General features: G+C 63.7%; 5 protein-coding genes across 5 annotated transcripts in view; 2 read left to right on the forward strand and 3 right to left on the reverse strand.

The window, feature by feature from the left end:
* Positions 1 to 1,322, forward strand: part of FDX2 (ferredoxin 2) — a 4,345-nt gene extending 3,023 nt beyond the window's left edge. The window contains exons 4-5 of the mRNA XM_046684625.1: positions 636 to 723; positions 906 to 1,322. Coding sequence (XP_046540581.1) covers positions 636 to 723; positions 906 to 1,062 — 245 coding nt within the window. The 3' untranslated portion in view covers positions 1,063 to 1,322. The remainder of the gene's footprint in view (positions 1 to 635; positions 724 to 905) is intronic.
* An 85-nt stretch (positions 1,323 to 1,407) lies between these two features.
* On the forward strand, positions 1,408 to 4,160 carry ZGLP1 (zinc finger GATA like protein 1). The gene is made up of 5 exons (XM_046684624.1): positions 1,408 to 1,916; positions 2,153 to 2,527; positions 3,117 to 3,202; positions 3,497 to 3,590; positions 3,762 to 4,160. The coding sequence occupies exons 1-5, from the start codon at positions 1,408 to 1,410 to the stop codon at positions 3,889 to 3,891; spliced, it is 1,194 nt and encodes a 397-aa protein (XP_046540580.1). The 3' UTR covers positions 3,892 to 4,160.
* Positions 4,161 to 6,709: 2,549 nt separating this feature from the next.
* On the reverse strand, positions 6,710 to 14,790 carry ICAM5 (intercellular adhesion molecule 5). Its single transcript, XM_046686241.1, has 10 exons — positions 13,141 to 14,790; positions 11,408 to 12,190; positions 10,893 to 11,180; positions 10,256 to 10,510; positions 9,874 to 10,122; positions 9,173 to 9,415; positions 8,806 to 9,084; positions 8,483 to 8,722; positions 7,839 to 8,105; positions 6,710 to 7,140 (listed from the first exon to the last, which is right to left on the reverse strand). The coding sequence occupies exons 1-10, from the start codon at positions 13,220 to 13,222 to the stop codon at positions 6,863 to 6,865; spliced, it is 2,964 nt and encodes a 987-aa protein (XP_046542197.1). The 5' UTR covers positions 13,223 to 14,790; the 3' UTR covers positions 6,710 to 6,862.
* Positions 14,791 to 14,800: 10 nt separating this feature from the next.
* On the reverse strand, positions 14,801 to 15,979 carry ICAM4 (intercellular adhesion molecule 4 (Landsteiner-Wiener blood group)). The gene is made up of 3 exons (XM_046686240.1): positions 15,506 to 15,979; positions 15,085 to 15,390; positions 14,801 to 14,939 (listed from the first exon to the last, which is right to left on the reverse strand). Exons 1-3 carry the CDS (start codon positions 15,897 to 15,899, stop codon positions 14,821 to 14,823), a joined length of 819 nt encoding a protein of 272 aa, XP_046542196.1. The 5' UTR covers positions 15,900 to 15,979; the 3' UTR covers positions 14,801 to 14,820.
* A 119-nt stretch (positions 15,980 to 16,098) lies between these two features.
* On the reverse strand, positions 16,099 to 25,039 carry ICAM1 (intercellular adhesion molecule 1). The gene is made up of 7 exons (XM_046686239.1): positions 24,223 to 25,039; positions 22,522 to 22,833; positions 19,068 to 19,373; positions 18,414 to 18,701; positions 18,064 to 18,318; positions 17,619 to 17,864; positions 16,099 to 17,534 (listed from the first exon to the last, which is right to left on the reverse strand). Exons 1-7 carry the CDS (start codon positions 24,287 to 24,289, stop codon positions 17,359 to 17,361), a joined length of 1,650 nt encoding a protein of 549 aa, XP_046542195.1. The 5' UTR covers positions 24,290 to 25,039; the 3' UTR covers positions 16,099 to 17,358.
* Between the last annotated feature and the right edge of the window lie 2,863 nt (positions 25,040 to 27,902).

The raw sequence follows: 27,902 nt of genomic DNA on the forward strand, positions 1-27,902 counted from the left end.
GGCACGCCATGCTGTAGTAGGCGTCCCACATGTAAAGTAGAGGAAGGGGGGGGTGGCAGTTAGCTCAGGGCCAATCTTCCTCAAAAAAAAAAAAAAAAAAAAGCCTTTGGCAAGGTTTCCGGCCAGGGGGACACCATCCCCAAGCGCCGTTCTTAGTGGTCGCTCGCAAGGTTGTCAGTGTATCCGAGGACAAGCAGAAAACCTCAGCTTCTGCGTCTTTCGAATCCTTCCTTGCTGACCCCTCCCCTCCTTCCCCTGGTGCTGAGTGAGTGGGTCCCTCCTTCAGGAGCCGCAGGGGGGCGGGAACACAGTCACCTAGCACAGTGAGGGCCCCAGCGAGGGCTCGGTGGCTCCAGGGACCTGGCCCGGCTTTTGAAGTCGAGTTCGTGCCCATGAGCAGGTCCGTGTACCCAGCCTGAGCCTCAGCCTGTGGGGCGTCCTTGGGAAAGGGGACCCCCGACAGCCCTTTGCAAACCCTCTGTGCGGCTAGGGGACAGCTGGCTGAGTGACTGACAGAGTGCAGGGGGCACGTGGTGGGTGCGCAGGCCCTGGAGGGGGGAGGAGGGGCGCGCGGTGAAATAAAGGGCTTCTGTCTGACGTCCCCTCACCGGCGCTGCCTCACTCGCTGCCCCCAGGGGCCTGTGAGGCGTCTCTGGCCTGCTCCACCTGCCATGTCTACGTGAGTGAGGACCACTTGGACCTTCTGCCGCCCCCTGATGAGAGGTGAGCAAGCGCCGAGCTGCAGGCCTGGGCCTGTGCATTCCTGGGGTCCAGCAGTCCCCCCAGGCAGCAGCACAGGGCACCCCAGCTTTGCTGACCCCTCCCCCTGGCCTCCACCCGCCTGCCCCTGCCTGGCCCTGGGCTCTCCCCATGACCCCTGCTAATCACTGTGCTCCGCGTCCCAGGGAGGACGACATGCTGGACATGGCGCCCCTGCTCCAGGAGAACTCCCGGCTGGGCTGCCAGATCGTGCTGACGCCCGAGCTGGAAGGGGCTGAATTCACTCTGCCCAAGATCACCAGGAACTTCTACGTGGATGGCCACGTCCCCAAGCCCCACTGACACGGGCAGCTGCCCCTTCCAGGACACCCATGGCGCCACAGCCAGGACTGGAGGAAAGGCCACGTTGCGAGCCCAGCCCAGAGCACGGACAGGCCTGAGAGAGACGTCGGAAGCACCCAGGAGGCCACAGAGATCTGTGTCCGGCTCTGGTGGGGACAGGGCCCCCGCTGGGGCCGCCTCCCCCAAGCTCCCGAGAATGGGGGTGTGGCGAGCGGTGGAATCCAATGGGAGTGTCAATAAAACTTCCTCACAGACCTCCAGCCAGCATCTTGAGTGTCCTTGGGGGGCAGACCCTGGGGTCTACACGTGCATGTTCCAGACCCCCAGCTGTCCCCTCCCACAGTGATGGGGCGGGCGGGGATGCTGAGGCAGGGGCCTGGGACCTGCTTGCTGGAGGAGAGGGCCACGAGCCTGAGGGCCACGTGGGGAGCAGCCGCCGAGGGGTCCGGGGGGTCCGGGCCGCCGGCGGCCGCCAGGGCTGTGCAGGCGGCTGCGCGGAGCCGGGGACGAGGCCGCCCCGGGGTGGCTCGGAGTGAGTGCTCGGCGTCGCCGGCTGGAGGCGCCCGACCCCGCGGCCCCGCCCCCCGCTGGGGCTCCTCGCAGCCTCGGCCAGAGCGCCCCCAGCCGGCGGGCCCCCGACCCAGGTGGGGCTCGTCGGTGGGCCTGGCGGGGCGGGGCCGGCGGGAGGAGGGCAGGAGGCCGGGCTGGGGCGCCATGGAGGCCGAGCCGGCCCCCGACTTCTCGAGGATGCTGCGCGAGCTGCTGGCGCCGCCCTGTCTGGACCCCGAGCCGCCCCCGGCGCCCCCCGCCAGGCAGGACCCGAGGCCCCCAGGCCGCCTCGGACCCAGCGGCAGGTGCGTTGAGGGGCCGCCCCTTCCCTCAGCCTGGCCCTGCGGTTGACCTCTGGTTCCAGGGGTCATCCCGGGGTCACAATGTTAGTTCCTGGTATTTACAGGGAAATTGGGGTCCCCAGGGTCGCTTGGGGTCTTGTAGGGGTCAGAGGCCAGGCGGTTTCCCTTGCCCCGTGCCTCGGAGGCCTGTGTGGGTGCCGCCCAGGGAAGGGGGTGACCACACTGCCCCTTGTCCCCAGGTCCTTCTGGCCTGCACCTGGGGACTCCGTCAGCGCCCTGCACTTCCTCCAAGAGACAGCGGAGGGGCTGGCCCAGCCCCCTCCCGCGGACCAGCCGGCCCTGGGGCCCTGCTGGGAGCTCAAGGCCCTGGGGACTCTGGGACCCCCGAGTCCGCCCAGGGATGCCTGGAAGGTGCTGACCCCGATCAGTCCGCAATGCTGCAGCCTGGGGTCCCCGGGGGCTCCCCCGGCCCCTCCGGCCACACCACAGAGGAGGCCCCGGAAGCAGCCGCACCCCCAGCGGGGGGCCGAGAAAGCGGACCCCCGGTTCCAGGGGGTGACCCTGACGTTTGAGATCAAGCCGGATTGCAGCCTGCACATCACACCCAGCTTCAGGTAGGGCTGGCGAGGCCCAGGGCCGCGTCTATGCAGTTCCTAATGACAGCGGGGCGGGCCCTGCGTTGGAAATGGCCCGTCTGGGAGCCTGACCTCGGCTGGGGCGTCCCGGCCCCTGGTGCTCTGCACCACTCACATCCCCGTCTGAGCCCGGGGCTCGTCTCCGTGAGCAGGGCCTGACCCCACTGAGGCATCTGTAACTTTTTCCAGTCACAATATGGCCGCCGTTTGGCAGAAACAACATCAATAATAAGAGGTAACAAGTTGCACGTGACATCGATGGGCTCCTTGAAGCCTGGTGAAGCCCATTTTACAGATGCAGAAACAGGCACAGAGGGTGCGATCTCTTGTCCGGGGGTCACACGGCAAGGACAGGAGAATTGAACCTGGCTGGCTAGCCTGGGCTTCCTGCTTCTTCAAATAATAATCATTATTATTATTAATATTATTACTAACGAGGGGCAAGGCCCTTCAGGCGGCAGCTGCCTCCTCGAGGGAATGCCTGATGCCTTGATAGTCAATCTGCATTTGGGGGGCTGTCTGGGCCGGGATGCAGGTCCCCCAGTGGTAACGCCGTGTCTGCCCCCAGCCCGGCCTGCAGCAGCCGTCACCAGGCTCCCCCGACAGGCCCGGCCCGGGGCCCTGAGACCAGTTCAGGAGGCAGCGAGGCCCTGGGTGAGTCCTGGCCACACGGGAGCTATAAATATTCGGGGGCCAATTCCCTCCCCTCCTTGCCTTTCTCCTCATCCTGCTCCCTGCCCCCTCCACTCGGGCTGAGTCACCCCCACCCCCAGCTTCCTCCTCTGCCGAGCTTTGCCATCTGTCTCCCTTCCTGCCTTTCTCTGCATCTGAGATCCAGCAACACCCAGGGTGGGCCCGGAGCCCCGCCCAAGGGCTCCACCCCATGCAGGCCTCCTGAGCCAGGCCTCTGGGCCTCGGACCCATACCCTTTGACCTCTGTCCTTTCAGGGCCCCGGCGCTGTGCTTCCTGCAGGACCCAGAGGACCCCTCTCTGGAGAGATGCCGAGGACGGGACCCCTCTCTGCAACGCCTGTGGCATCAGGTGCCCAGGGCGGAGGAGGGGGCCGGGGTGGGGGCCCCAGAGCAGTCCACGCTTGGCCAGCGTGGGGTATCGGGAAGGAAGAACCCCCCCAGCCCTTGGGGAAGGTGGTCCCCTCCTGGCGGTTTCTGGGCCCCCGCTGCATCCTGACTGTTTCTTGTCCCCCTTCTCCAGGTACAAGAAATATGGCACCCGGTGCGCCAGCTGCTGGCTGGTGCCCAGGAAAAATGTCCAGCCCAAGAGGCTGTGTGGCAGGTGTGGGGTGTCCCTGAGCCCCCACCCAGGCCCAACTCAGGAAAGCTAAGCCGCTCGTCACCCATGAGCCTGTCCTGCCTCAGTTTCTCCACGGAGAGAATGGACAGAAGCCCTTCTAGCAGGAGTGGAGAAAGACCTGGGTCTGGAGGGGTCCCCAGGCTGCCTCCTCCCCGTTCAGGGACCCCAGGTGGAAGACCCAGGCCTCAGGCCCCAGAGCCCCTGACTCAGGGGGTCCCTGGCCCCCTCCCTGCCCCCGCTCCCATCCAGCTTGGCGGAGCCCTTGGGAAAGGCCCTGAGCCGCAATCCTCATATTGTTAACAGCAGTGACAATAAAGAGCTGAACCTCTCAGAGAAGCAGTGCTGTGACTCGGTGCTGCCACCTCGTGCGCCCTCCCTTGCCTGTCCCCCAGCCTGGGACTGGGGCAGCGGGTTTCTCACTGGGCTTCTGAGGGACACACACACACACTGTCCTATAGACAGGCGCTGGCCACCCCCCCCCCAGGAAGGAGCCACAGTCACGACACCGTCCCAGACAAGGACACGTCCCAGCCGCCACACACAGGGACAGACGACACATGGAGAATCACGGACACATGCAAGATGGACACACACACGCTGACATGTGAGACGAACACAGATACAGAGCACACACAAGACAGACACGTGTGTTGACAGACACACATCCACTGATAGGTGACGGACACACGTGTCGCTAGACGCAGACACAATACACACATGTCAACAGACACACAGGTGACACAGTGATACACACCCAGCGGGCCCTTCATCCGTCGGCTCCCCCTGCCTGCAGAATGTCACCTGCCGCCTCCTTGTGCACACCAGTCCCTGCTATGCCCCCGTCTGCTTTCAAGCTCTGTCTAACCCTCCCAAAGGGTGTCCCCAGCCTGAAGCCGGGCCCTGGGCAGAGCTCGGCTCTGCCACTGTCACCGAGGCACCCAGGCGTCCCCGCCCACGGGGAGGGAGGGAGGAGGGGGAGTCAAGGATGGGTGGGAGGCAGCCAGGGTGGGGTGGGCCCTGCCGTGGTGGTGGGGGAGGCCTGCCGGGCCGCAGCCCGGGGAAGGCAAGCCTGTGAGATCCTCCGTGTCTCCTGGGTGAGCTTGTGACGACGGCCTCGGAGGCCTGACTCATTCGGTCCCACCTCCCTCGGCAAAGCAGCCTCCCCCACATCTCCCACAGCTGCCGCTTCTCGACGCTGGTGGGGGGCGCTCAGCGCCAACATCACCTCGTCAGAGGACCTCCCCCAAGTGCCCAGCCTGGAAAAGACCCCCCCGCCCCTCCCCCACATCAGGCTCTATTTCTGCCCCTTGCTGATCTCCCCCTTAGAACCTACCAGAAGTTCCGATTCTCCCGGGGTTATGTCATCCACATTCATCTCTCCTACTGGACCATGACTTCAGAGGTCCAAGGCCACCACCACACCTGTGTCCCTGCCCATGACAGGCCACCCCAGTGCCCAGGATGGCGCCCTTCGGGGACATACATCGAACCCAGGAAGGCCTCACTGTGTGTCTGCAGACTCACGGCTGTTTTAATCTACTTATGCACCATTTATTGAGCAACTACTGTGTGCCAGGTCCTAACAGGGACACTGTGTGGCGAATACAATGAAGATCCCTGGTCTAGCGGGCCCAATCTTCTTGAGTGCCAGTAAACAAATATTCAGTCAAATATCTAACAGGATGTCAAGTTGTGTTCGGTGCTACAGAGAAAATAAACTAAGGGGTGAGGAGCTGGGGGCCGGTCCAGCCAGAGGGAATGGCGAGAGCAAGGACTCCGTGGCTGGCAGGACTTTGTGGGCTCCAGAGGTTATTCAGGAGCGGTGGGACGTCGGGGGCTGCACCCCGCCTGTCCCTTGCTGCCTCTGTACCTGGCATGGGCACTGGCTGGGCCCCTTCCAGCGGGGGGACTGCCGATGGGACGGAGCTGGCCCGGCCGCTTCCTTCCTTTCATCGAGGAGGAGGCGGCTGGCAGGCGGGGAGGCCCAGCTGTTCGCTCCTTCTGCTCTGGGGGGTGAGGAGGAGGGTGCAGCGGGGGTTGCGACTGACACCCTGTGCGTCTGTTCCGACTCACCATGGGCCAAGTCGAAAGGCAGGTTGGGGTAAACTGAGGCACGGTGATGGACACAGGGTGAAGGAGGCATTGGGGTTGGAACAGGGGTGCGCCCTTCAATAGGGGGGACACCCCGGGGGCTGACACCCAGCTGTAGCCCCTGTCTTTCTCTCACCCATCCTGGTGATGGGACCCTGTGCCCACGCCCCTGGGAAGGGCGCTCTGCCCATCCTGGGAAGGCCGCCTCAGCTCGGCCCAGAGCCAGGCCTGGGGGAAGCCCCTGGCTCCCATCCACAAGAGAAGCGGATCAGAGGACAGTGCTGGGCAGAAGAGATAAGCGACAAGGAGAGGGAGGAAGGAGGGAGGTCCCTGCCCCAGCTCAAGGGTCCTTAAGAGCAGGAAATGGGGCACCAAGAGAACATTGTTCAGGTCACTCCTTGAAAGGATGGTGTGGATGATGCCTGACCTGTAGCAAGCCCTCAAAAACAAAAAGGCCTTTTTTTTTTTTTTTTTGGCAAGGAAGATTGGCCCTGAGCTAACATCTGTTGCCAATCTTCCTCTTTTATTTCCTCCCCAAAGCCCCAGTACATAGTTATATATTCTAGCTGTAGGGACGGGGCCACAGCCTGGCTTGATAATCAGTGTGTAGGTCCACGCCCAGGATCCACACTGGCAAACCCTGGACCACCAAAGCAGAGCGGACGAACTTAACCACTGGGCCACAGGCCGGCCCCAGGTTGGGATCCAAACCCCGGGCTGCTTCCACATGGCAGAGACCGAAGCAGAGGGGTCGAGAGTCCTTTATAAAAACTTTATTTAAAAGGGTTTGGGGGGTGGGTGGAAAATGAGGTGACGCCCTGGAATCGAATAATTAAATAAATAAAACGATACAGAAGCCCCCGCGTGCGTCTGAGGGGCGTCCCCCGGCCCGCGGGGATGGGGGAGCGGGCTCACGCTGATGTCAGCTGGATGGCGAAGACCTCGCCCTCCGCCGGCGCCTCCTCGGCGCTGCCCGCAGCCTCTGTTCCCGCCTCAGCGCCCGAGCCCCCGGCCGCGCCGCCACCCGCGCCGTTGAGACACACGGCCTCGCCCGAGCTCTCGGCCTCCTGCACGTTGTACTCGCCCTTCTTGCAGGCGGTGGAGCGCACGTAGAAGGCCAGGCCGGCCCCCGCGGCCAGCAGCGCAGCGCCCCCAGCCGCGCCGCCAACGGCGACCCACAGCCACGGCCCTGCGGGGGGGAGACCCTCAAAGAGGGTGGACGAGCTCCCGGTCCCCCACCCCGCCCGACGAGATGCCAACCGGGGCCACCTCTGTCCCCTCCCCACAGGCACGAGCTCCTGGGAACTCAGAGTCCCACCCTGGGGGAAAGGAGACACCCCAGGAAGGCCACTCCCAGCGCTGGTGCGACCCCAGGTCCGCACGTGGGGATATAAGCTCCTAGCCACAGAGGTCCCCACGAGTCACTCAACTCTCTTGACCCTCAAAACGATGAGGACCGGGTCATTCCTTCATCCCAGAAAGACCCCACCCCCAGAGATACACGAAGTGGGCAAGAGGTCTAGTTGGGGGCCCCCACGCCCCATCCACTGACCTTGGACCCTCTCCAACCTCCCTTCTCCATAGAGACACAGTGGAGGGTGAACTGGATCACGCCTCCACCAGGCAGTACCGCCCCCCAGTTAACAGTCCCTTCCCACAGCTGTCCCAGCCCTGGCGGGTCCCTCCTCCTGAGTGAGTCCGCTCCCTCCGCCTCCCACCCTAACCCGCCATCAACAGCGCCACCCGTCAGGGCGCCCCTCGCTTCTCCCCTAGCCCCCTTCAGGCTGGTCTGTGGGGACTGAGCGGGGGGCAGGGACGGGTCCCGAGCCCCAAGGCGCAGGTCACGCCCCCTGCAGCTCCCTCGCCCCGCCCCCAGCTGCCACTTACCAGCCACGCGCACGGTGATGCGCCGCGCGTGGCGCCCGTGCGCGTTGGTGGCCGCGCACTCGTACTCGCCGCCGTGGCTGCCCAGGGCGCCGGCCACGCTCAGCGTGCTGTTGTTGCTCGACAGGCCGATGTTGAGCGCTCCCGGGGGCGCGCGCCAGCTGATCTGGGCTGGGGGCCAGGCCTCAGCGCGGCAGGTCAAGGTGAAGTTCCCGCCTGGCCGCACACCGCCCGGAGGGGAGGCGGCCAGCTCGGCCACCACCGGCCGGTCTGCAGGCGACAGGAGGTTGGAGGCGGGCTCAGCGCCGCCCGCCCAGCCGCCGACCAAGTGACCCCCCCTTCCGCCCACCACAATGAGACCACCCCTTCTGGGATGGGCAGGGGAGCGTCCTGCCTGCCATCAGAGCCACCTCCGGAACAATCGGGCTGTTGTGGGGGCTAAAATCCCGCGCCCCGCTTCACCGAATGGGAGAAGCTGGGGACCCGCGCCCGTGCCCTTTTGACTCCGAATTTGAGGGAGGCTGGGCTCCTGCTGGCTGGACTTGTCATTGCCCGGGATTCCTTGTCCCTGAGAATGGGACTGAGGGAGGAGCCCTTGAATTTCCCTGGAGACCGACAGTGCTCTATCTGGTGCCGTCCCCACTCACATTCCACGCCCACCGTGACGGTCCGGGCGTCCGTGCCATGCGCGTTGGTGGCCAGGCAGCGGTAGGTGCCCGCATCCTCTCGGGACACGCGCAGCCGCTGAGGTCGCGGCGCGCCCTCCCGGGAGCAGCGCACCTGTGGGGAGGGGCGACCCCGGGCGGCGCAGGCCAGCGCCTCAGCCTCGGTTCCTTCCAGCCACGTCTGGTGACTTGGGCAGGTGGACTCATCCATTTGCGGCGCCGCTGCAAAGCCATCACGGGGGGGCGTCAGGGAGGGGCACGGCCCCCGGCACCCCCCACTCCCCGCCCGCCTGGGCCCCGCTCACACTCCGAGCTCACGGCGACCGTCTTGACCCTGGAGCCGTGCCGGTTAGTGGCGTTACAGATGTAGATGCCGGGTGCCAGGTGGCTAGGGATGCTGGGAGCTCTGGGACTAGAGTCTGGGGGAGCCAGCGGCAGCAGGACCCCCTCGCTGCTGCCTCCGGAGCCGACGCACTCCACTTGTGGCTGTGGTTTCCCATCCACCTCACAGGAAAACAGCCGCCCGGCTCCTTCCACCCACGTCCAATTGCTGGGGCAGCCCAGCTCCTCAAAACTGGGTCCGTCTGGGGAGCACAGGGTCACACAGGGCCCGGAAGTCAGGCCAGGGGCATCCCGACGTACCCCATCTCGTCCCGTGCTGCCCTCACTCACATTCCACCGTGACAGCCACATTCTTGGCCGCAGAGCCTCGAGCGTTGGTGGCTTCGCAGCGGTACGTGCCCGCGTGCTCCCGGGCCACGTGCAGCAGGCCCTCGATGACTCGGGCCTCCCCCGAGCGCACGCAGCTCACGTTGGGCGGCGGGACCCCGTGGGCCACGCAGCTCAGCGAGGCCTCCGTTCCTTCCAGCCAGGTGATGCGTTCCGGGCAGCCCACGCTGTCCAGCGCAGGCGCATCTGGAGGAGGGAGCGTGGTTGGGTTTGAGGTTTGGGGACCGGCCTGACGTCCTTGGATCCTCTTTACCGTCCCAGGAGGGCCACAAAGAGTTGGGCAGGCTATGCCCTGCACGGGGACGCCGAACCAAAGAGGTCGCGCCAGTCAAACCCTGTTTCTGATTCCTACAAGGCGCCCACAGCACCCTCCCGCAATCTTGGGCCTAAAAATTGCCAGGTGGCTTGGAACGCCAGCCTTTGGAAGACTCCGCCCAAAAGCCACGCCCCACGCCCCTATGGACACGCCTACCTCTTCCCTCCATCCTCCTGCGAGATCCTCCCCGAGTCCCTCTCTACATTCTCTTCTCTTTCCCGAAATGCCGCCCCAAGGCACCGCCCAGGCCCTGCTCCCACTCTTCCCTGGAGGCTGGCCACCCCTAGACGCCAAGATCCAGAGATGCGCCCCGCGCACCCCCACTCACACTCCACCGTCAGCGTCACGTCCTTGACCGCCTCGCCCTGGGCGTTGGCCGCGGTGCAGCGGTAAGTGCCGGCGAGCGCGCGGGTGACGGGGCCCAGCAGGCCCAGCGCCAGCACGGCCCCGCCGTCGGTCCGCGCGCAGTGCACCGAGGGCGCTGGGTTTCCGCGGGCCTCGCAGCGCAGCGTCTGCTCCGGGCCCTCCGGCCACGTCCAGCTCCTGGGACAGTCCGAGTCGTCCAGCCGGGGGGCGTCTGCGGCGGGCAGGGGCGTGGGATGCAGAGATGCTAGACGTGAGCACTGGGCCCACTTCCGCGACACGGCCGGGGACCGGGCAAGTCGTTGGAGATCACAATGAGGGAGGCGAGAGGTTAAAGCCCAACTCACATAGGACGCGCAGCTCTGCGCTGTCGTTCTTGCTCAGGGTTTCCCCGTCCACCTCGAGGGTGGCGTCGCAGAAGAAGCTGCGCCTGTCGTCGTCCTCGGTGGCGTTTACCTGGAGCTGGGCGGGCTGCCCTGGGAACGCGGCTGGAACTCCGTCGAGCGTGACCAGGGCTCGGGCCCCCGCCGCGCAGGTTACTGTCACCATCTTCCCCTCGGGGACGCTGGGCTCGCTCAAGGTCAGGAGCGGCGCCGGGAAGCCTGGGGGCGGGGCATCCACTGACCACGCCCCTCCTGCCGGTCAAGGGTGCCCCGGATCCGCCCGGACCCTCCCGGCGCTGCAGCCAAACCTTGGGGACCGTGCCCCGCCTTTCGGGCAGCTCAGGCTCCGCCCCCTCCCGCCCAGCCCCCTTGAGGTGGCCAGGCCACATCTCTCGGCAGCCTCGAGGGGTTTGCGACCTTCCCCTTGGGGCGGCTCAGACTCCGCCTCTCCAGCTATCCAGTCTCAGTCCTCCTTCTGCCCCGCCCCGACTCTCGGGCCCCGCCCATCCCGCCACGAGGGCCCCGCCCACTCCTTGCCCCGCCTCCACGTTCCTCTGGCTCCACCCGCGAGGGGCGGAGGTCCCCCTTCACCCCCTCTTACTGTAGACAGTCATGTTCTCCCGGGTCTCCCGGCTCTCGCCCCCCAAGGTCACGCTGCAGACCAGCTGCCTGGCGCCCTCCTGCTCTGCGCTCGCTGTGGCTGTGGCAGTGGCCATGAGCGCATCCCCCTCGAGGGTGACATCTGGACTCAACCTCTGGTCCCCCAGCGCCAGGTAGACCCCGGCCTCCCAGGCCGGAAACAGCCCGTCCAGGGCGCAGCTCACGGGTCTTTCTGAGCCCACTTCCAAGAGCCGGGGGGCAGCGAGGCGCGGGGCGTCCGGAGACAGGGCTGGGGGTCAAAGAACAAAACTTGGACTTCGGTGTTGAACCCTCAATAGGTACTAAGCGTTGTACACGCACTATCGTATCAATTCATCCTCAAGGCACAAACAGGAAAACAACTTCCAGCTGGTGAGTGTTGAAGTAAGGATTAGAATTCAGATTGCTCTGCCTCCAAACTTGTGAAACGCCAGCTCGACCCCATTTGGTCCCCTTGTCTTCCCCACACCCACTCACCGAAGGTGCGGAGCTCTCTGGGGGCCGAGATGTTTTCAAACAGCCCCAGGCCGTGCGGCCGCAGGTCCAGCTCGGCGCGGCACGAGAAATTGGCCCCATGGTCCTCCCTCCGCGCCAGCACCGTGGCCGTGAGCACCGCGCCCCGCGCTCGGGGTGGCTCCCCGGCGAAGCTGCGGCGGATCAGCTCCTGGGCGCCCCGCAGCAGCGTCAATGTGAGGCTCGCGCGAGGCCCGGCGCCTGGGACCCGACAGCTCAGGGTGAAGTTCTCGCCCACAGGCTGCCAGGCAGGCAGCGGCACCAGCTCTACGCGATCCGGCCGCTCTGCAAGGGGGGAACCACCGCTCTTGGAAACGCCGAGGCTCAGCTGGACGCCGCGGGGAACCCCAGGGCCGGGAGGGGAGGGCATGGGGATCCAGAAGGTGGGGCCTGAAGGGGAGGACCCAGTGACCCAGGGGGCGGGGCCTGGAGAGGAGGGAACGTCGTGGAGTAGGAGCGTGGCCGCTGTGAACTCACGAAAAGTGCGAATGAGCCCACGCGCCTGCAGCGTGCGCCGCGCGCAGCGGAAGAAGCAAACGGGCTGAGTCTCCGGCTCGCGGATGTCCACCAGCTGCCGCGCCAGCCACCGCAAACCCCTCTGGGTCCCATTCCGGCGCAGAGAGGTCTCCAAGCCACCGCGCTCGGGCCGTGGGCAGTTGGTGCTGCAGTTCAGCCACAGCGATCCCCCGCGCTCCACGAGCGCCACGCGGGGCTGCAGGTCCGCCCAGAAGGGCTCCTGCGCGACCGCTGCCCGGGGAAACGCGGGCTCAGCCTGGGGAGCCACCTCCCTGGCATCTTAGCGCCCCTATGCCGAGCCAGGGATTTCCGGGGAATGAGCAGAGGTCGCAAGCAGGGAAGGACTCAGGAGTCCCGCGTCCTGCCCAGGCCTCAGGTTTGGAGGCGCGCTCCCAGGATCCAAACCTCGAGGGTGTCCCTGGGACATGGCAGCCCTGTCCCATGGAGAGCCCTGGTCTCCAAGGTGCCCATGGAGTGATGGGAAAGCATGGGGGGAGGGGGAGATGAGAGGAAAAATGGGGTCTTGGACGCACACAGCCACGCTGGGAGGAGGGGACCCCGGGTGGGGGAAGTGGAACGAACGGGTTCTCAGGTTCTCGCCCGGAGAGGAGGAGACTGAGGTTGAGGCGAGGGCAAAGGAGAGATGAGGCTGAGTGAAAGATAAGTGAGGACCCCAAACCCGGGTGAAGAACACGGAAAGAGGACGCGGGGCTGGGCTCCTGGAAGGAACCCCGGGAACAGCCAAGGGACTCGGTTGCCAAGGCTCGGGGTAGAGCGGGAAAGGCGCCTCTGAGTCACGGCAGGTGGGGAGATGGGGTCTTCGCGGCTCGCGAGTGGGGAAGATGCCAGCCCGTGGGCTATGGTGCAAAGCAGAGCGTGAGGAGGTACCCCGGAAGGGGAGAAGGGAAACATGGGGTCTCCAGGGCGCGAGGCTGGGCGCGGGAGAGCACTCGGGATCTCGAAGAGGGGAGGGTAGAGACCTAGGCGAGCGAGGAGGCGGGAAGCTGGGTCTCCACTGTGTCTTGGGGGCCAGAGGGATAGAGGAGAACGCCCGGAGCTCAAGGTGGGAGCAGAAGCGTGGGAGCGAGGCGAGGGCGGAGCAGGGAGGGGCTTGCGGCCGCTTCTCTGATCCCCGAACTCCGCCCCCGCCCTGTCCACCTTGAGCAGGGACAGGCTCTTACCTGAGAGGCCGAGGAGCCCCAGGCCCAGGGCAGCCCAGAGACCGAGCAGCGCCCGGTGCAGCCCTGGCGAGGGCCCTGGCATCGCCGCCGCGGGGGAAGCGCAGGAGGCGAGGGGAGCGCGAGCGCAGAGCTGGGCTAGAGGACGGCGCGGCGGGTAGGGTGTGGAGGAGGCAGACTTGCGCTCGGGGATTGGTTTAACGTTGGTAACTTGGTTTCCAAGGAGGGGGCGGCGGCAGAGGCGGCGGGGGGGCGGGAGGGCGAGCGTGCGCCAGGCTCTCGGCCTTGGTGAAGACGTGCTGGCAGGAGCGAGAGACCCCCGGGGTCTACACGGAGGCCGACCCCGTCTCCCGGAGCCTTCTGGGGGCGGACGCGCGCTCTCGCGTCATCCCCGGCGGCAACGCGGAGGTCGGGGATGCTGGGTTGCCCTTCTCAAACCCCCACCCCATCCCTAGCTGAGATGCTATGATAATGAGCCGGAGTCCGAGCTCCGCCCCCAGACTTAGCTCCTCCCACCAGCGCCGCTCGGGGCGGGGACTGATTTGCGGGCTGGGAGAGATTTGGGAAGCGCAGGATGGGGCCGGCACAGCGCTGGGGGCGGGTGTGAGGATGCCTCGCTCGCTCATCCTTCCCCTTTTGACCCAGGAGAGCTGAGGGTACAGCCACGCCCCTCGTCCCCCTCCGGCTCCGCCCCCGCACGCGACAGAGGGGGCGGAGACGAAGGTGCCAGCGAGTCGGAGACACGTGTGCGTGCGCGCAGCGTTCCCGGGCGTCTAAATTAGGGTCCGCTCGCCTCTGGGTCTGTATTTACCCAGCGTGCAGCGGGCACGTGTCTACGCGGCGTGTGTGAGCGCAAGCAGCCAGAGAGCGTCCCGAATCCCCTTTCTGTGCGGCGGGCGGGGTCCTGGACCGCGGGGGCACTGCCGCGCATCCAGTGCGGGCCCGGATTCTATGTCCACGCGAGACCAAGGGACCAACGGTGACACTTTTGACCCCGCAGCCAGGCCGCAAGCTTTGACACCCCCCTTCACGTGCCCACCAGGCCCGGTGACTATCAGGACGTTGCTAGGACGCGAGTCTGTGACATCCCACGTGGACCATCTGATTGCTCCTTCCCCGCAGTCACTACATGGGTCCATGGGGCCCCACCCATTTGTGTTCTTACTCCCAGCGCTGATGGTGACCCTTGGGGATCCGTGCTCTCCCACCCCTGTGCTCCACGAAAGTGCGGGGTCTAAAGCGGAGGGGGGGATGGGAAAGGAAACTTAACATCCAATCAGAGCCGCTGCGTGCTGGCGGCGGAGCCAATCAGGAAAAGCCATCCCGAGAAACAGCCCTCCCCCAGCCCGAAGCGCTCCAGGGCCCCGGCTTTTCCCACTGCTCCGCACCCATAGCGCCCGCAGGAGAGGTTACACTACACCGGCTGGGAATGCAGAGGGATCGGAGCTCCGGGGACCCCAGGGGGACCAGAGCGAGGACCCCTCAGGGCCCCTTAGGGAGACCGAGAATTTGGAGAAAGAGATTGAGGCCAGGCCAAGAAAGACCACTTCCTCGGGGAGACGCACTCATGCGGGACCTTTAGACCGCGGACCCAGTCTGGCTGAGGAAGGCTTTATTGATCCAGTAGGGGTCCCCAAATGCGCTCAGATCCCTTTTTCCTTAGCCGGCGTGGACCACCCCTCGCTACGACCGGGACTGCATCGCCAGGGACTTTCGCAGGTAGGCGACCCCCATGACGAGAAAGATCCCCACAAGGGCTGCGATGGACGTGGAGGCCACGGCTTTGGACGCGGGGCTCAGAGCTGGGGACAGGAGGTGAGAATTAGGAACGGAGCACATGGAGGGGTGACGACCCGCCTGGACCTCACGCTTGGCCCGCTCGCCCTCCTGGAATCATAACCTGTCCCCTCACCTCCTAAAGTCCCCGGGATTACAAGGGTGCCTCACCGAGGACCGTTAGCGTGATGGGTGCCGAGCTGCTGCGGACCACCAGGCCGTCGAGATCGAGGCGCGCGTGGCAGGTCACGGGCTGCCAGAGGTCGTGGGGCCTGGCGCGAAACGCGTGGGTCAGCGTCACATTGGCCAGATCCAAGCCCTTGTAGCGCTCCAGGCTCTCGGAGTAGATGACCTGGCCGCCGCGCCTGAGCGTCACCACCAGGAAGCCCACGGGGAACACATGCGTCACGTGGCAGCGCAGAGTGTACTCACTGCCCACTAGGACCGGAGGCTCCAGGATCACGCTGCGCGGCTCTTCTAGAGCGAGAGTGGGCCGCTGAGCAAGGTCCGCGGGCGCCCCCTAGCGCGACTGGCAGCTGCCCCCTCTGCCCCCCTCCCGGCCCCCCAGCCCGGCTAAGCCCCCGGCCCTCACTGTAGGCGTTAATCCTGGCCGTGGCCCCCCGCGTTTCTCCCGCGCAGGTGACGAGGCAGAGCACGTCGGAGCTCCAGGCCCTCACGTCCAGCAGCTGGTAGGATACCCAGCCCGGTCCCCCGAGCGTCTGGCCGCGCCGCAGCCCCGTGCGGAGGCTGGACCCGTCCGGCAGGGGGCAGCTGCTACTGCAGTTGAGCCACACTGAGCTCCCGGGTGGCACGGCCACGAACGCGGGGCTTATGCGCACCCAGAAGGGCGCTGAGGTCCCCGAGGGCGCCGGAGAGCTGCCCCCGGGGCCTGGCGCCCGCGCCGCCCGGCGCCTCCGCGCGCTCCCGCCTCCCAGAGACGCGGCGGTCAGCAAAACCAGCAGCGAGATGGGGAACAGAGGCCCCATGGCAAAGAGCCCGGACTGAGGGGCCCCGCGTCAGGGAGCAAGGCTGGCTCTGGAGATAAGGAGGCCCCAGCCCCGCCTCCTCGGCCCCGCCTGGAGAGAGCCAGAGGCCCCTTGAAGACCCAGCAGTCCTGCAAGATATCCAGCCCCCCCCCACGCCGACTCCGCCAAACCCAGCTCAAGAACGGGACTCCTGACCCCATTATAAACCAACTGTCACTTTAATTTTCACTGGAATCTCGAAAGTTCCTAACAAGCCCCAGATTTGGATTCGAGCCTCAGGGATGGGCCTTGAACTGGCAGTGTTTATTTGGGGGCGGAAATGAGAGGACAGGTCTGTGGCTCCAGCTGGACGTGACAGCTCCCCTGAAGTCACCCAGGCTGGGGCGGATGAAAAGCTTTATTAGCACAGGCAGAAGCTTCCGGAGCCCATGCGCCAAGGCCTCTCCTCCACACGGCCTCCGGGGAGGGCCCTCGCGGCTGCAGGAATAGGGAGCTGCCAGACTCTTCTGTTCTCAGACAGCTCCAATGAGATGGAGACAGGTCGGACGAGGCAGAGGCACACGGGTTGGGCATAGTTTCATGGCACTCCATGGTCTAGCTGCCAAGGAGTGGGCATGCCCCCAAGTGTTCTTGTGAGCACTAGCAGAGAGGTCGATGGGTGGAGAAGCGGCCTACCAAGATCGGGTGCAGGGAGGGGGGAGTAAGGGCTCAGTGGGTCGTCCCTGGGCATGTCACCAGTTAACCACGTGGCCATTGATAGTCCACTTCCAGAGGAAAGCAGCTTGGCCAATGAAGTGGGGAATTCCAGCCCCGCTTGATCTTGTTACCTGGCACTTGTACTCTTGTGCAGTGCACAGCCAGTACAACTGTACCTGGTGACCCTGAATGAGATTAGTTGAGAACTTCCTGAGGGCAGGAACCTATGTTCCTCCTGTTTACCATTCTAGCCCACATCAAAGGCAATCAGTAAACAGCTGATAAAAGAGCAAATGAATAAATATGTCATCGTCAAGGGTTGGGGACAGTCAGTGGACAGCAGCACTGCAGCTGGCATCTGTCGGAGGATGTGTGGGGATCTGTGTTTCGAGGCTGCATGGGTCTGTGCAGGGCCACTTCTTTGTTAGGACTGTGGCCTCAGCACACGCAGTGGTGGTGCCTCAGCACACGCAGTGGTGGTCAGTTTCAGTGGTTCCCAGCTGGGTGTCCCCATGTCAGAGGGACCCATCTCCATCGCTGATCCGGCCAGGTCAGACACTGACATCCCTCACTGTTATGCCTCCTTGGCTCAGTCCTGTGGTTGCATGTCAGGTGTGAGGCCTTGGGGTCCTAGGTGAGGCACCACGACCCCAAAGGCTGCCTGTATCCTGACTGAGGCATACTGGGAGGGTGCGTGTAGCTGAAATGGCCTATGTCCGCCACTCTTCAGTGTGGCACCACCGCCCAGGCGCGCAGGGACAGCTCAGGGCGGTGAGGCCAGGGCGTTCAGCTTCAGAGCGGCTGCCTCCTGGGCCTTCTTCTGTAGCTCGTATATCTGGATCTTCCGCCGGCGGTTATAGATGTAGGCAGCTGTGCCCACCGTGCCCAAGATGATGACAGCCGCTACCAGAATGATGATGACCACGTTATTCTGGTGGTCTGTGGGGAGGACACAGGGGTGAGGAGGGTCGAGCCGGGCTCACTGCCCCTGCCCTGCCCGACCTTGAACCCAGGCACACTTACATATCACGTTCACCACCACTTCTCGGGTGACCTTCCCGTGAGAGCTCTCGGCCCGACACAGGTAGGTGCCGGCAATCTCCCGCTTGACAAGCATCTGGGTCCCGATGGGCAGCAAAGCCCCGTCCTTCCGGCTGCAGGTCAGCTTGGGGGTCGGGTTCCCCCAGGCCTGGCAGTTCACCGTCTGCTTCGAGCCTTCCGGCCATGTCCAGTTTCCTGAGCAGTCCCTCTTGTCTAGTCGGGGGCCATCTGGAGAAACACAGCAAGGTGAGGGAAGGGATCGGGGACCAGAACACCCCTCCCCATCTACGACTGGGGGACTTGGGTAGGAACCCAGGAAGGGGGAGTCACCAGGTCACGGGCAGGGTGGGCCTCGGGACAGGGGCTCATGAGGGCTTTGGGGTTGGGCCTTGGAGGCTAGGGGTCATTGTCCAGGGGTCCCACGCACAGAGGACTCGGAGCTCCCGGGTCTGGTTCTTGTGTACCATCTGCCCAGCCACCTTCAGAGTAGCCAAGCAGGAGAAGATGCGCTCGTTGTCCTCCGCGCTGGCGTTCAGACGGATTTGGTGCCTCTCAGAGGGGCGGCTGGCTGGGGCCCCGTGCAGCGTCACCACGGCTGGAGAATGGGCCTCACACTCCACGCTCACCAGCGTCCCCTCAGAGACCTCGGGCTGGCTGAGGGTCAGCTTGGGAGCCGGGAAGCCTGGGGGCGGGGCATACCGTGAGCCCTGCCCCTGGCATTGGCCCCGCCCTGCCTCAGCCACGCCCCCCAGAAGCCCCACCCCTGTCTCTACTTACTGTAAATGGTCACTTTCTCCCGCGTCCGCAGGTCCCTGCCTCCCAGCGTCACCACACACACCAGCTGCTGGGTGCCCTCCTCCCCCGCGAGCCCCTGCATCGGAGCCCTGGCCACGAGGGAGTCCCCGTTGTAGGTGATTGTGGCGTTCAGCCTGTGGTCCTCCAGCGCCAGGTGGACCTGGGCCTCCGACGCCGGGAACAGCCCACCCAGGACGCATTCCACGAGCACCTGTGTCCCCGCTTCCACGACCCGGGGGGCAGAGAGGCTCAGGTTTGTGTCTGGCAGGACTGGCGAGAGAGGGTGAGTGTGAACACAGAGGGGACGCACATCCACAAGCCCTTTCCTGGGACATTTTCATTCCCCACCTGGAGCCTCCTCTTCCTGGGAGACTCTGAGGCCTGCGTCACCCCTGTCCCAGAGCACACGCGCCCCTTATCCAAAGTCACAGCCTTAGAAGACCCGGCAGCCTGGGCACCCCTTCTCAGAACACGCCACCCCAGTGGCCAAGAACATGCTCTTCCCAGATGCCTTGGCAATTCAGGTCACCACCTTCTCAGTCCCCCCACGGCCAGGGGCCCTCCTTCCCAGGGACCCTGCACCCCCAGAGGGAGCACCCCCTGAGCCATCCTCTCTGGGGCTCCCTCATGCCTCACCGTAGGTTCGCAGCTGCCTGGGGGCCGAGCTGTTCTGGAACAGTCCCAGCCCTCGGGACCGTAGGTCCAGCTCCGCGCGGCACGAGAAGTTGGCGCCGTGGTCCTCTCTGCGGGCCTCCACCGTGTGGTTGACCAGGGCGGGCTCTCCGACCGCTGGCTGCCGGCTCAGTTCCTCCTCCCCGCGGAGCAGCACGACGGTGAGGTTGTCGCGGGGCGCCCCGCCTGCCACCTGGCAGCTCAGGGTGAGGTTCTGGCCCACGGGCTGCCAGGAGGGCAGGGGTTCCAGCTCCAAGAGATCGGGGAACCCTGGGGGCCAGGAGGAGTGTCCTGTGAGCTGAAAGGGCCAACCGCCAGCAGGGGGCGCTGGGGCGGGCGCCGGTCCCACCTGTCCCCAAACACACCCAAAGCCACCTAAGCCAGGCAGGAATGTGAGGAACTCCAGGGAAAACCCGTAAGAAGGCCCCAAGTGGTTGCGAAGGGCACAGAACAATTTTTTCACTGCAGCATCTAAGAATGAAAAGTGGAAAGGGACCACAGAGTCCCCTGCCACCAGGTTTCGGCTCAAATACACACAGGAAATGTCAGCTGCCCGGCTGCTGGAGATGGTTTTAAGAAGACCCCACCTCCCTCTTCTCGCCTCTTGGCCTTATTTTTCTCCACCCCTCACCCTGTGACACACCAGGTCACCTTCTCCTCTGTTCCCCCTGTCAGCGCCCGAGGGCACCCATCTCTGCTTTACCCTGTTCTCTTGTTGGCACACAGTGGGTGCTCTCTATTTGTAGAAAAAGTCAAGTTGGGCCACCCACACTGATTCGAGCCTTTCAGGCACCACTTTTACCAGAAAAAAGTTCCCGAATGGGCTGTGTGATTCCTCTGAAATGTTACATTTAAAAGCAACTCACAGACCTCAAAACGAAACTGACTAACCCCTGAACATGTGACAGGCGGGCTTGGGTCTTTCTGTGCAGGGGACAGAATTCTAAGCCTGGATCTAAGCCAGAGAAAAAGGACAGCTGACCCCAGTGAGCTGGGGCTCAACCCGGGCTCCTCAGGGAGGGGAAGCCCCAAAATGTCACTCAGAAACACTGTTCAAGTGTCAGGGACCTCGGTTTGAGTCCTAGCTTCACGGCTGAGTGACTTTGCCTCTGGAACAGCCCCCGCCCTCGGAGCTGGAGAAACGGAACCTCAGTTTCCTAAGCTGTGAAATGGGGCTATTGGAGGTAGAAGGATTCGTAGGCCATTTAAGAGGTTTAGAGAGCACTGGGGAAAGGGTATGAGGTTTATTTTTAGGTGAGGAAAATGTTCTAACATTAGACGTGTGGCGGTGGTTGGACAACTCTCGAAATACAGCATGATGCTTCGCCCACTTACAGCTGTTTAAAAAAAAGGCCACGGAAACCCTCAGCCCTCACCTCTAACCACCAGCTGCAACCCCAACCTGCAGAGTCGGAGGCCCCTCCAACCTCAGCCCCCAGACCCCCATCTCAGAGCCCAGATCCTCGCCCGGAGGCCAGACTGGGGGAGGTGTTCTGTTTATCCTCTCCGGCTCCTTGACCTTGCCACCTGCAGGGCCTTGCCGAGTCCCCGTTACTCCACCCTACAAATATTTGTCTGCCCCTCACCTTTCTGCTGGCCACAACCACCGGCCACAACATGTGTGGCCTGGACAAGGCCACGGCCAACTGCTCTCTGGCTTCCTGTAAGCCCAGCCTGCTGTTATCAAGATCCCTGACCTGCTCACACACCCTCCATGGCTCCCTATCACCCCGCAGAGAAGGCCTCGCTCCTCAGTCTGGCATTCAAGGTCCTGCTGCATGCCTCCATGCTCCAACTCTTTGCCCAGGCTGTTCTCTCTGCCAAGATGCCTGTCTTCCAACTCCTACACACCCTTCGAGGCCCAATTAGTTACCCCCTGCAGAAATGACAACTCTGACCTTTCCAGAAAAAGCTCAGCCACCTGGGGATGGTCTCTCACTTCACACTGGGCGGTGGGGGGGTGGGGGGGAACCAAGCTAAAGTCTGTCCTAGGGGAGTCCCCTGGCGACTGTGTGCCAGCCATCTGCTCCATTTCAGAGGCAGAAACTCAGCAAAATCCAGCCCCCAAAGTCACAGAGGGAGCAATGTGGCAGTGCCGAGACTCAAACCTGGAGACCTGGGTGGCAGGTCCTTTGAGGTTTTCCCGGGGTTTTTGGAGGCCACCGGGAGTGTTTGGGGACTTCCCTCACCTGGCCAGCATCTGCTCCAACATCCCCCAAGTCAGAAAGAAACCTGATATTTGCTCCAAAGCGTCCTCTGCCCAGGTCCCGTGCAGGAGGAATGTCCTTCAGGCCGTACCGCGTCATTCCACCCAGCCGGGGGGGTCTCATGGGAAAGTCAACTGAGAGCCATGTCACCCACAGTCACTCAATTAGTACCAGTCACGCTGAGACTAGAATCCAAGGCTGTCTCCGCCAAAGGCCAGTCGGCCAGTTCTCTTTCTTTCCCGCTTCCTTGTTTGATTCCGCTTTGGTTTGTCTTAATTTGCATTTCACTTATTTATTTCTTGCCTATGGTAATGGCAACTCATTCTCACGGCTCACAGCTCCCAAAATTTAAAAAAAAAAAGAGGTGCAGGGAAAAAAAACTCACTCCGCCCTCTCCCGGAGCCCCCTGCTTCTCTCCTCACCGCCAACAATACTCTTATTACTTCTTGCATTTGCTGTCAAGGCTCTTTTGCATGAACACATCCCCCCTCCCGGCTCTCCCAGCGCCCCCCTAACGCCGAGGATGGCCATTCATTCTGGGCATCCTTTCCCTCTTTTGAACCTGACAGTGCACCCTGGGGCTCCTTCTCTCTCGAGACACAAGGAGCTGCCACATTCTTTTACACAGCTGCATACTATTCCATCACACAGTGGCCCCACAGCATGGCTCCCCGGCCCCCTACATTCAAGAGGCTTGCAAATTTCTGTCCTTGTGGATGGGGACACACGTGAGACCAACTCCCTAGAGCAGGATTGCTGCGTCAAGAGACATGTGTGTGTGTCACTTCGAGGACTGACGCCCAATTCTCCCCCTGGGGTGGTGCTTCTTGACGCTCCCACCCTGTCAGCAATGTCCCAGGCCTGCCCGCTTTCCTGCAGTCCCACCAGCACAGCTGTGACCAATTCTTCAGCTTGTTGCCAAGATGTGACAAATGCCATCTCAGGGCTGGCTTTTAATTTGTGCCTTTTTTTCTAAGGGTTCAATCTAGGACCTTGTCCGGGTTGAAAGGGTGAGGCCCAGAGAGCCAGCCTTCTTGAATGTACTGGATCCCTGTGGAAACCCTACAGGCACCCAAGGACGTTCAAGGAGGGGCTGCAAATGGCAGAGAGACTTTCTGAAGGTGTCCCCACCTGCCCTGAAGGGGAAGCGAGACCCGCCCTGCCCCTCCACCCCAGCCTGCCGAGGCCAGTCCCTGAGCTCGGCCACTCACCGTACACAGTGATGGACACTGAAGACTCCGTCTGGTTGGGACAGTTTGCGTAGCATATTGGAGAGATGTCCTCTCGCACATCACTCAGTTCGAAGGTCTTCCAGTTGACCCCCTGGGCCACTTCCTTCTTACTCAGTTCGATCTCCAGGCCCAGCTCAGCACAGGAGGCGCTGCAGTTCACTGTCACCGAGCCTCCTCGCGGTATGATGGCTTCTGGGGGCGTCACTGATATTTGGGCTCCTGCAAACCCTGGATCTAAAATGCTTTGCTGGGTGCTGGGGTCCCAGCCTCGAACAAGAGGGAACTCTCCGCCTGCAGTGTGGGAGACAGAAAAAAAATCATGAGCCAACGAGTTAATGGATAACTGATGTTAGGAAGAGCTTTGATAAAAACCAAACAGGGTGGCGAAACAGACAGTGCCTTTGTGACCGGACACTGTGTGGGCAGAATCAGAATGATAAGGCTGGGCTGGCCACCCTGAGAAAAAGAAACAACTTCCAGGCAGAAGGAGCAACTGCAAAGGCCCTGCGGCAGGCGCGAGGGGGAAGAGTTGGGGGACATGAGATCAGGAAGCTCACGCGGGCAGGGGAAGCCATGCCAGGGTGTGTTCTGCATTCTGAGAGAATGGGGAGCCACAGAGCATTTTAGCGGAGGGACATGAAGTCAGGTGGGAGAGGCCAGCCCTCCACGGATGGAGGGGTTCCAATCAGGCTGGCTCCTCACTCCCTTGGCCAAGTGGTCGCCCCTCTCTGGGCCTCAGTTTCCCCATCTGTAAGATTGGTGAATATAATCACGCCACCCCCTGCTAATGCAAGCAGCCCCCGGCTCAGGGCAGGGAGTGAGCGGCTGCAGGTAGGAAGGTGGAAACTGGTGGCTGCCTCAGAGCCTGGCGCCCCCAAAGCTGACAAAATGTGTCTGAGCCCACCCGTCTGCCCCTTCCAAGGATTCCTGCCTTGGGCTGAGGGTCTGTTCTCTCTCGGGTGGGAGCGTGTGAAGGTAGCAGCTCCGGGAATTCTCCGGGGCTGATCCTGGGATCGGTCCCATTTCACAGAGGGAGATGACGAAGCGTGCAGAGGCGAGGTCGCCCGGCTAGAAAGTCGTGGAACCCAGATTGGAGGCCGGATAAGAGGGGTTTGTGGAGCTGGTGACCGAGGTGTCCATCTTCCACTCTCGGGCTTCCCAACACTGCCCACCATGGGCCACCCGCTGGCCCCCTTCTCCCCTCCCTCCAGGGGGGAGCTGGTGGGGGGGTGCGGGCCGATCCCACATCTCAGCGTCTGCTCCCTGGGCAAGTCAGCCCCGGAATTCCCCCAAGCAGAAGCAGCCTTGGACTTCCCCTGGGGTAGGGATGAGGAACAGAATGTACGTGCGCTGGGGGAGGGGTCCCCAGCCTACTGGGCTGCGCGCGGGGCCACGTCTCCGGACCACCTGGGACCAGGCGCCCAGCTGGGCCAGCACACGAATACTGCCAGGTGGCCCCTGTTTGTTTCCCCATCTTACAGCTGAGAAATCCAGGCTCCTCCAAGAGGCGCAGGAGGCCACACATGGAGGTGACGCAGGGCTGGATTCGAATCCACGGCTGTTGACTGTCAATCGCTGCCACTAGCCCCAACTTCCCATAAACAGCTCCCTAAGTACGCATGGCTTTATCCCCAGACGGCCGCGCCCAGGGCGCACTCTGAGCTGCTGATCCCGACTCACCTGGGAGCAGAGCCCCGAGCAGGGCCAGGAGCGCGGGCAGGACGGAGCGGGCGGCACCGGGGGCCATAGCGGGCGCGGGGCGCACAGGGCAGCGCAGCTCTGTGGCCGCTCCTGGGCCGCCCAGGCACGCGCGCCCTTTTATAGTCGCGGCCACGGGGGGCCGAGGGGCGGCGCTTCCTTCCCGGAAACCTCGCGCTTTCCCCTCCAGAAGGAGGGCTCCGGCATTTCCGGATTGAGAGGGTGCCCGACCCGAGTAGGCCGGTCCCCCCTCGCTGGCCGCTCGAGCCCGGAATTTCCGAGTTGAAGTAATGAGAGCCGAGGCGGTGGCGCGCCGCGGGGTCCCGTCCCCGGGCCGGGCTGCCCTTGATTCTGCGATCGCCTTGCGCTGAGCGCTTGATTGACTGCCACCAGCTTCCCGGGACCGCGGGGGCTGTTACTGTGTCCATTCGGCAGAGGGGTAAACTGAGGCTCCCCGCGGCCAGGCCATTCGAAGTCAAGTGTGACTCCCCAGTGCACGCAGGCCTCTCTAACCGAGGGGACGACCCTGGCTTGGTGGGGGATCTAGGGCGCCCTCCATCAACGCCCCCGCCGGGCTGACACCGAGATTTCCCGAGAAGCGGCCCCAGCGAGCCCAGGCAGCTCCAGGACGCGCGGCGTCACCACATCCGAGGATCTGCGTCCCCCTCACCGACGGGTGCTCCCACCCCCGCTGCCTCGCTTCCCCTTTCGCCCCGGCCGAGAGGGTGTCTTGCCAGAAAAGGACAGCTTCCAGAAAAGGGAAGGAAGCCACGTGGTCCTGACATCTCCAGCGCCTCCGCGGCCGCCCCCACGCTCCGCGGGGAAACTGAGGCAGCCGACCTCGACAGGGGAGAAAAGAGGGGGCGCTTGAACCCTTGCCTCCTGCAGGGAACCTGAGGCAGCTCCTAGGGCCTGAAGTGGGGCGGGGAGAGGGGGCGCTCAAATTCCTGTTGGAAATTCGAACCCGAGGCGCGAGCACCAAATAGGCGCAGCGTTTGCCCCGGGCAGTTCCAGCAGGGCGTGGGGCGTGGGGGCGGGATGCGCTGGGATCCGGGCGTGGCGTCCGCAGGCCCCTCCCTCCCCCCCCCCCCCCCCCCCCCCCCCAGGCATGGCACGCGCAGGTGACCCCAGGACTCAGCATCCACCGCGTCGAGGCTGAGCACCCGGGGTCCCCGAGCGCCAAGTCGTGCCGCCTAAAGGCTTCCTGTTGTGGGACGCGCGCTGCGGCGCCATGGAGACCGCGGAGGGGCCAGGGAGGTCGCGCGGCAGAAGGGGAAGGGAGGGGGCCCCGGGGAACCCTGGAGCCCTTCCTCCGCGGGAGGGGCTGCGAGTCACTCGTCATCCAGAACAGCGTCCCTTCCCCTCCCGCACGGTCCTGAAGGAATTTCCACGGGGATCTTTCTCCTGGAAGGGTGCAGGGTGCCCATTCCTGCCCAGAGCCGCCTGGGCGAAGGCGCAGGGTGGGGACGGGGGATGTCCCTGCGCCTCGGAGGGTCTGGGAAAACCCTGCGCGGGGAGGTCATTTTCTGGTGGATTTTTCCCCGGGTCCTTTGGTCTGGGTCCGAAGTGCGCGGGCCGCGAGCTCCCCCGCGCGGCCAGGCCTCCCTCTGAGTTATAACGGCGTCGTTCTCTCTCTCTGTCTCTCTGTCTCTGCCTCTCTCTCTCGACGGTGATTATGGAGCGCACACTCTGTGCCAGGCGCCGTTCCAGGTGCTGGGGACCCAGCCATGGACACGACGGCCAAAAGTCTCTGCCCTCGTGCAGAGATGGTCTTCGTGGGGGCGACAGTCAAGAAACAAAAATAAAATAGATGGAGTGTTAGCTCCTGAGCAGTCTAAGGAGACAAAGAAAGCAGGGCAGAGGATAAGCAATGTGAGAGTTAATGAATGTTTAAATAGAATATTCTGGGAAAGACTGAGAAGGTGACATGGGAGCAAAGACCAGAGGGAGGCGGGGAGGGAGGGAGTGTACTAGGGAGGGCGCTGAATGTGCAAAGGCCCTGAGGTAGGAACTGCCTTAGGAACAGGCAGGAGGCCAGTGTGGCTGGAGTGCAGGAGAAATGAAAAGAGTTAGAATTGGAGAGGGCAGGCGGGGATGGGGCAGAGCATGCAGGTGCTTGTCGCCTGGGGGGAGGGGCACTTTGGCTTTGCTCTGAGCGAAGTGGGAGCCATGGAAGGTTCTGAGCAGAGGACGGACAGGCCCTGACTCAGGTGTTTCTAGGTGCCCTCCTGAGGATGCGGGAGCTACACTCAGGGGATGGGGAGGACAAGGGGAAGGACGGAGAGTGGAGAGGAGGGGGACAAGGATGAGGCCTGGGCCAGTGGCGGTGGCATTGGAGAAGGGGCCGAATTTGGCATCCATTTCGGTGGCAGGGCCACATGGGGCTCTGGGACGCGTGGCAGCGCAGGGTCAAGGGGAACCTGGTCCTGGCCGGAGCCCTGGAGGCTGGAGGGCCGTTTCCTGAGGTGAGGAGGGGGTGGTAACGGGGGCAGATGGGACCGGGGCCGTGCGCTGCCCGCGCTTCCACACCCTTGGCGCTTCCTGGAGGAAAAGGGAAGCTGCTGGTCCTCTGGCCTCGCCTGCCGCCAGGAAAGGCAGGGCTTCCTCCAGGGTGCCAAGCGGTCTCGGGCAGCCCCCAGGACCGGGCCCCGGCAGAGCAGAGGCCTGCGGACCCGGGCAGAGGTACCCACAGCCCGCTCCCCGGCGTTACGCCCCCTCTCCCCTCACCCTGAGCCCTGGTGTGGCCACCTTGCAGTTCCTGCAGCCTCAAATGCCCTTCCCCTCATCCCTGACACAGGCGGCCCCTCCCTTCTTGTGGCCTGAGCCGCCTCCTGAAAACTTTCCAGAACGCCCGCCTTCCATGCTGGGCCACACCCCACTCGCTGCCCGGCGCTGGCCCTAACGGTTTGGTCACTGACTCTTCATCCCCTTGCGGAAGTTCTTTGGATTGACTTGCTTGTCTGTGACTCCATTTCCGTGAGCTCCAGAAGGGCAGGGACCCCGTCCGCCCCCGCACCTGCCTCAGCGTCTACTCCCGAGAGGTGGGGGATCAATACGTGTTTGTTGAATGAATGAACGTCTCTCGTCTCGGAGCATTCTGCGCATGCTGTTCCTCCAGCCCAGAAGCCCTTCCCACCGCATTTACAAAAGGTTCCTGGAGCTTTGGATCCACGAGGTTGGCACAGGGATCGGAGCACCAGCTTTGAGCAGACCGGGGCTGCTGTCTTCGTTGATGTTCCCCCAAAAGCAGGCTCTGAGACGAGACCTGGCGCACAGGTGGCCAGTCTGGGAGGTGGTCCTAGGAAACGTCTGGAGCCGGGGGTCAGGGAGGGGCCCAGGCAAGGGGAGCATTAAGGGGGCTCCACTTTGGGGGCAGCTGGGGTCCTGTCTCACAGAGAACTCCTGGCGATGGGGAGATTCCACACCAACCCGTCCCTGCCGGGGGACGCTGCTCCCGGGACGGCAGCGCCCTCATCCTTCATATATTTACTGATGTGGGGTCGGTGAGCCGAGGAGTCGAAAGAAAGATTTCTTAGACTCTTAAGATCTGGCAGTAGTGCTCTTTTATTTAGAGAATAGTGTAGCATGGGGACAGGACCCATGGGCAGTCAGAGCTTTTGCTGCCACTTCTGCTGCCCCCGCTGGCATGGGGACAGGACCCA

This window comes from Equus quagga, chromosome 14 (genome assembly GCF_021613505.1).
Source record: "Equus quagga isolate Etosha38 chromosome 14, UCLA_HA_Equagga_1.0, whole genome shotgun sequence".
Classification (NCBI taxonomy): Eukaryota; Metazoa; Chordata; class Mammalia; order Perissodactyla; family Equidae; genus Equus; species Equus quagga.

What these genes read in the sequence shown, in the direction of transcription:
- ICAM5 (XM_046686241.1), bottom strand. Translation starts at nt 13,222, where the DNA reads ATGCCAGGGCCCTCGCCAGGGCTGCACCGGGCGCTGCTCGGTCTCTGG. An exon ending in CGTGACGCTGACGGTGGAGT is followed by an intron (nt 9,416 to 9,873) that starts GTGAGTGGGGGT and finishes TCCCTCCTCCAG; the next exon opens with ATGCGCCTGCGCTGGACAGC. An exon ending in GGTCGCCGTGAGCTCGGAGT is followed by an intron (nt 8,723 to 8,805) that starts GTGAGCGGGGCC and finishes ATGGCTTTGCAG; the next exon opens with CGGCGCCGCAAATGGATGAG.
- ZGLP1 (XM_046684624.1), top strand. Translation starts at nt 1,408, where the DNA reads ATGGGGCGGGCGGGGATGCTGAGGCAGGGGCCTGGGACCTGCTTGCTG. An exon ending in CACATCACACCCAGCTTCAG is followed by an intron (nt 2,528 to 3,116) that starts GTAGGGCTGGCG and finishes GTCTGCCCCCAG; the next exon opens with CCCGGCCTGCAGCAGCCGTC. An exon ending in TGCAACGCCTGTGGCATCAG is followed by an intron (nt 3,591 to 3,761) that starts GTGCCCAGGGCG and finishes CCCCTTCTCCAG; the next exon opens with GTACAAGAAATATGGCACCC.
- ICAM1 (XM_046686239.1), bottom strand. Translation starts at nt 24,289, where the DNA reads ATGGCCCCCGGTGCCGCCCGCTCCGTCCTGCCCGCGCTCCTGGCCCTG. An exon ending in CCGGGAGCTCCGAGTCCTCT is followed by an intron (nt 17,865 to 18,063) that starts GTGCGTGGGACC and finishes GTGTTTCTCCAG; the next exon opens with ATGGCCCCCGACTAGACAAG. An exon ending in AGTGGTGGTGAACGTGATAT is followed by an intron (nt 17,535 to 17,618) that starts GTAAGTGTGCCT and finishes TCCTCCCCACAG; the next exon opens with ACCACCAGAATAACGTGGTC.
- ICAM4 (XM_046686240.1), bottom strand. Translation starts at nt 15,899, where the DNA reads ATGGGGCCTCTGTTCCCCATCTCGCTGCTGGTTTTGCTGACCGCCGCG. An exon ending in GGCCAGGATTAACGCCTACA is followed by an intron (nt 15,391 to 15,505) that starts GTGAGGGCCGGG and finishes CTCTCGCTCTAG; the next exon opens with AAGAGCCGCGCAGCGTGATC. An exon ending in CATCACGCTAACGGTCCTCG is followed by an intron (nt 14,940 to 15,084) that starts GTGAGGCACCCT and finishes TCCTGTCCCCAG; the next exon opens with CTCTGAGCCCCGCGTCCAAA.